General features: G+C 46.8%; 1 protein-coding gene across 2 annotated transcripts; it reads right to left on the reverse strand.

Annotated features, from left to right (window-relative positions):
* Positions 1-326: 326 nt before the first annotated feature.
* Positions 327-2,685, reverse strand: LOC117842386 (GDSL esterase/lipase At2g42990). Of its 2 annotated transcripts, none has more exons than XM_034722806.2 (3): positions 2,117-2,681; positions 1,503-1,992; positions 327-756 (listed from the first exon to the last, which is right to left on the reverse strand). In XM_034722806.2, exons 1-3 carry the CDS (start codon positions 2,486-2,488, stop codon positions 563-565), a joined length of 1,056 nt encoding a protein of 351 aa, XP_034578697.1. In that variant the 5' UTR covers positions 2,489-2,681; the 3' UTR covers positions 327-562. The 2 variants fall into 2 exon arrangements, with proteins under 2 accessions (XP_034578697.1, XP_034578698.1); XM_034722807.2 differs by having other exon boundaries at positions 613-1,433; positions 2,117-2,685.
* Between the last annotated feature and the right edge of the window lie 1,902 nt (positions 2,686-4,587).

The following is a 4,587-nucleotide window of genomic DNA, read 5'->3' on the forward strand; positions in this document are numbered from 1 at the left end:
TACCGGCAGCTTCAGTTTTTCTTAGAGAATACCATGGCATATAGCGTCTCAACCATGTTAGAAAAGATTTTATTTCTCCAGTTGCAATACACAGACATATTTGGTAGTAAAACAAAGATACGGAGTGCATCTGCTCCTTGCGACCGTGTTATACCTATCGATTGTGGACCACTTCATTATTTTTTATCTGGTATATGCTTAATAGGGAGCAGATCAGCACGCAGCGCAGTACTTTGTACCATAGCGGAGGAAAACCTTTTGCAGTTAAGAGATTTAGCTTACTACCTGAAGGCTGTAGCATGCCAATATGCACATCACGGGCCAAAAACAGACAAGTACTATGCTTGTATTCAAGAGGATTCACAAAATTTAGAAAGGTCAGATTTAAGCACTCGTGGCCTCAACCATGAGTAACCATTATATGACACACTATCAAGTCTCAAGAGTGTAGTATGTGGGAAAATGTGTGATATATGTCTGTTTACAATTACATGGTACACACTGGCTACCACAGCCATATAACCCGTCCAGGCCTAGTCTCCATTACCAAGATCAAGTATTTTCACAAGAATACATGCAACGTGGTGTTGATGACGGTATCGGCAAGCAGCTTGTACATCTTCTCCGTGGGATGGATCGCGTCGAAGAACACATACTTGTTGGCGTTTCCACATAGCATCGAGGTGCTGAAGCTGCAAAAGTAGCCTGCCTCGAAAAGCCCGGTCCCACAGCAACCTTGTACTGCATTGTCAAATCCTGCGCACGCACCAGGAAAGGAGAAATGAAACTATCTGGTTCGATAGCCTCTTACTTTGCGCTACACTCTTATTAATCAATGTTTGATACTTTTAACAACGAAATGTTTGGCTAGACATATAATTTCATACATCCTAGTGAAGGTTTTGAGAACAAATTTGCTAACTCGTTTTCTTTATGATGACTTTGAAATTCCGCTAATTATTTGTATATAAGAGAAATAATCCTAAATTTGTGTCCGAAATTATTTGGTAGCACAAAACATACTAACCTACGCCTCTAGTTGATGCTAAATGTATACTCTCCCAAACAGATCTTTCTGGCTTTTATTTATTCCTCATTACCATATTACTATATGTACTCCCTCGTCCCAAATTGTAGGTTGTTTTAGCTTTTCTAGATGCATACAAATATTTATGAGCGATTTATAATTTTAAACAAAGGGAGTAGCAACATAATTCAATTCAAGTTCCAACGAACATGTCAACCGAAAAACTGTGTGCAAGTGCAGAGAAACTTTCAGTAATGAGGCGAGGGCACTGTTGAATTCTACAGCCGCTGCGACGTGTTGCCAAGGCATGGCATGTGGCGCCCATGCATGGCGGCCGGAGCTGAGAAGAGCACCATTAATGGAGACGACGTACGGCAGCACATGAATGCAGCGAGCTAGCTACCGCCTGCATGGCTATCTTGTGAGCACGAAACAATCAATGGAGGGCGCGGTGCATGTGCGGGTGACAGCTCACCGTAGTCGGCCGGCTTGCTGACGACGGTGGCAAGGAGCTGGTACGTGTCGGCGAAGACGAGCCGCAGCCCCCGGAGGTCCTTATTGAGCTTGGCGACGAGGTCCTGCAGCTTGGCGTTGAAGGTCCTTGCGACAGCGTTGTACTGCTCGTTGCACTCGCCGGGGTCGCCGCGGTTGCCGATCCGCTCGGCGGGGAGGCAGCCCATGGGCGTGAGCCCCGTGAAGTCCATCTTGCGGCCGCCGACCGCGTGCACGCGGCGGATGGCGGCCTCGGCGAGCCCGAGGAGGTAGGCCTCGTACTCGCCCACTGTGTACTGCATCCGCCGCTCCGGCAGGTTGTAGTAGTTCTCGATGAAGTCGTTGGTGCCGATGCTCCAGATGTAGAGCGCCTCGCTGATGATCTCCTTCGCCGCCGCATCGCCCTTGGCAACCTTGAGGCGGTCCGTGTACTCCTTGAAGTAGGCCAGCTGCTCGTCCAGCGTGATCACCGACTGCCAGTTTGCAATTTTCAATTCCATGCATGCGTGCACAGAGAGACGAATTGAATGAGGTCGACGATGCATGTGTTCCGTACGTTAACCGGAGGATTGACAAATGATTATAGTTATTAATTACCAGGACGCCGGCGGTGGCATTGTCGAGGCCCGTGGCGGCGGAGGCGAAGGAGACGCCGGTGGCGAGCTGGTCGATGGAGCAGTTTGTGTCGAGGTAGGCGGGGATTGAGGGCGGCAGTCCGAAGGCCTCGGAGATGAAGTCGGTGGCGAGGCGGCCGTTGGAAAAGCGGCCCGTGGGGAGGCCGTTGGCGTAGTCGCGACCGTAAGGCCAGAAGTTGCTCCGCGCGATGGTCGGGATGAAGTTGTTGTTGCCCGTATCAACGGACGAGTCGCCGAAGACGATGATTGCCGGCACCTTCCCGGCCGCCGCTTCTCGCCCGCCGTGAAGCAAGAAGAAGATCAGCCACGGCAAGTACCTCTGGAGTGATGACATTGCCTGCCGGCGGGTGGCCACCACCACCACTCCCAGAGATAAAAAAAAAGAAACAGAGGAAAGAAAGGCCCCAAGCTCTTGCAAACAAGTGAAGAAGACGATGATTTGGCGTTTCGTGTGTATGTGACGAGACGAATAAGGAGGTGCCGTGCATATATACGCGTCTGTACTGTGTAGCAGATATATAAGGGCGTCGCGTGTTTCGTTAGGACGGAGTGGTAACTGGTTCATGAGCGTATTAGTGCCCTGCAGCGGCGATAACATCGAGCACTAATTGCGCCGTGCGTGTTCGTGTGATGAGAGCGAGAGGTGGTGAGTGAGAGAGATAGAGAGAAGCTTCTGCTCAGCTGCATGTGAGGCGCTTAACTAGACAGCATTTAATCGCCCCCCTCAGGCCCTCACTGCCTTTATGGGAAGGGCAATAGAATAAGCAAATATACAGCCGCAGCAGGGGTATTCATGGTGAGCTCCATGTAACCATATGTATATCCCTGTATATGGCGTGTATTTTATTTTAAAAATATACCAGGGGGTACTTCTATAGGATGTAGATTTCTCTGGGGGTTGACCCAGTGACCCAAAACCCAATCCACAAATACCAGTGTATAAACTCTATAGGCCAACCCAAAGAAAATTTTGGTGTCCAACCCAATGGGTCAGTGGGTCACCAAAATACACGACTGGCCTGAAGCGCTCACGGCTCACGCTGAGGTGCCGCTTCGCCGACTAGGTTCCCCTGATACAACCTCGTACTCCCGATGCTTCCTGACCTGTAGTCATAGCGTCGGTGGCGGGTTGCTGTAGAGAACTCACTTTAGATTCCATCCCTTTTAGTCTCGGTTTAAAGGGGGTGCGTCACGGTAAGCTGGAATGTGACGTACCTTTACTCTCGGTTCTTCTTTTGCAACCGGGACTACAGGCCACCCTTTAATCTCGGTTAAAACGGCTAGTTTCTGAGCACCGACGGTGCTACCCTTTACCCCCGGTTGGAGCCACCAACCGAGACAAAAGATCCAACCTTTTGTCTCGGTTGGAGTTACCAACCGGGATAACTGTTTTACTCCCGGTTGGTAATTCCAACCGGAACAAAAGGTTGGAGCTTTTATCCCGGTTGGCGTTACCAATCGGGACAAAAGCTCTAATCTTTTATCCCGGTTGGATTTACCAACCGGGATAAAATCTTATCTACAAGTACCCTTTCTTCCTCCTCCACTCCTCCAGCCCGAGCCACTCCACTCCACAAAGACACAGAAGCTCATCCTTTCCATGGCGCCGAAGCAAGCCTAGGGGAGGTGCTGCTAAAATTTTTTTTCCTCATTTCTGTGGGGATTTCACCCATCCAAAGTGTTGTGAAGGTTAGCTACTTCATGCTCCATTGATTTATTGTTGTTGAGCTTTGTTTTATACTTTAGAGAGAGAGAAAAATGAGTTTGTTTGTTGTTTAGCATGTAGAGGATTTGTATTTATACATGTTTTTGAGCTACAATGTGATGGATAGTTTGAATGTGAGAGAGAATAATGGACAGTAAATGTGAGGTAGAATTGAGATTATTTCAATTATATGTATAGGGAAAAATTAGAGTAAATATGTTTTTAATACTTATAAATTAGCCATATAAATTGTAGGTGTAATTTCATACTTTAGTACTTTTCAGATAGAGGTATGCAATTAGCAATTTTTAGCATAAGTATATTATGTGGGAAATATTGACTCAACCCTCTCCAAAATACGGCTTTAAATCTGCAATGTTAAAGATGGACTAACCTTAAAGTCTACAGGTAGATCTAGCATATATGCATTGTTATTAATTTTCTCTAGCACTTTAAACGGTCCATCAACCCGAGGCAGCAAATTAGATTTTCGCAATTTAGGAAACCTTTCCTTTCTCAAATGCAACCAAACTAAATCTCCAGGTTCAAACTTTAGTTCCTTTCTACCTTTATCACCAGCAAACTTATATTTAGCATTCATACGTTCTATGTTTTCTTTAGTTGTTTCATGCATTTTTAACATCAATTCAGCATGCTTAGTAGCATCAAAATTTAGTTTTTCAGAAGATGGCAAAGACATTAAATCAATAGGAGCACGAGGCAACAAA

Source organism: Setaria viridis, chromosome 2 (assembly GCF_005286985.2).
Source record: "Setaria viridis chromosome 2, Setaria_viridis_v4.0, whole genome shotgun sequence".
NCBI classification, from domain to species: Eukaryota; Viridiplantae; Streptophyta; class Magnoliopsida; order Poales; family Poaceae; genus Setaria; species Setaria viridis.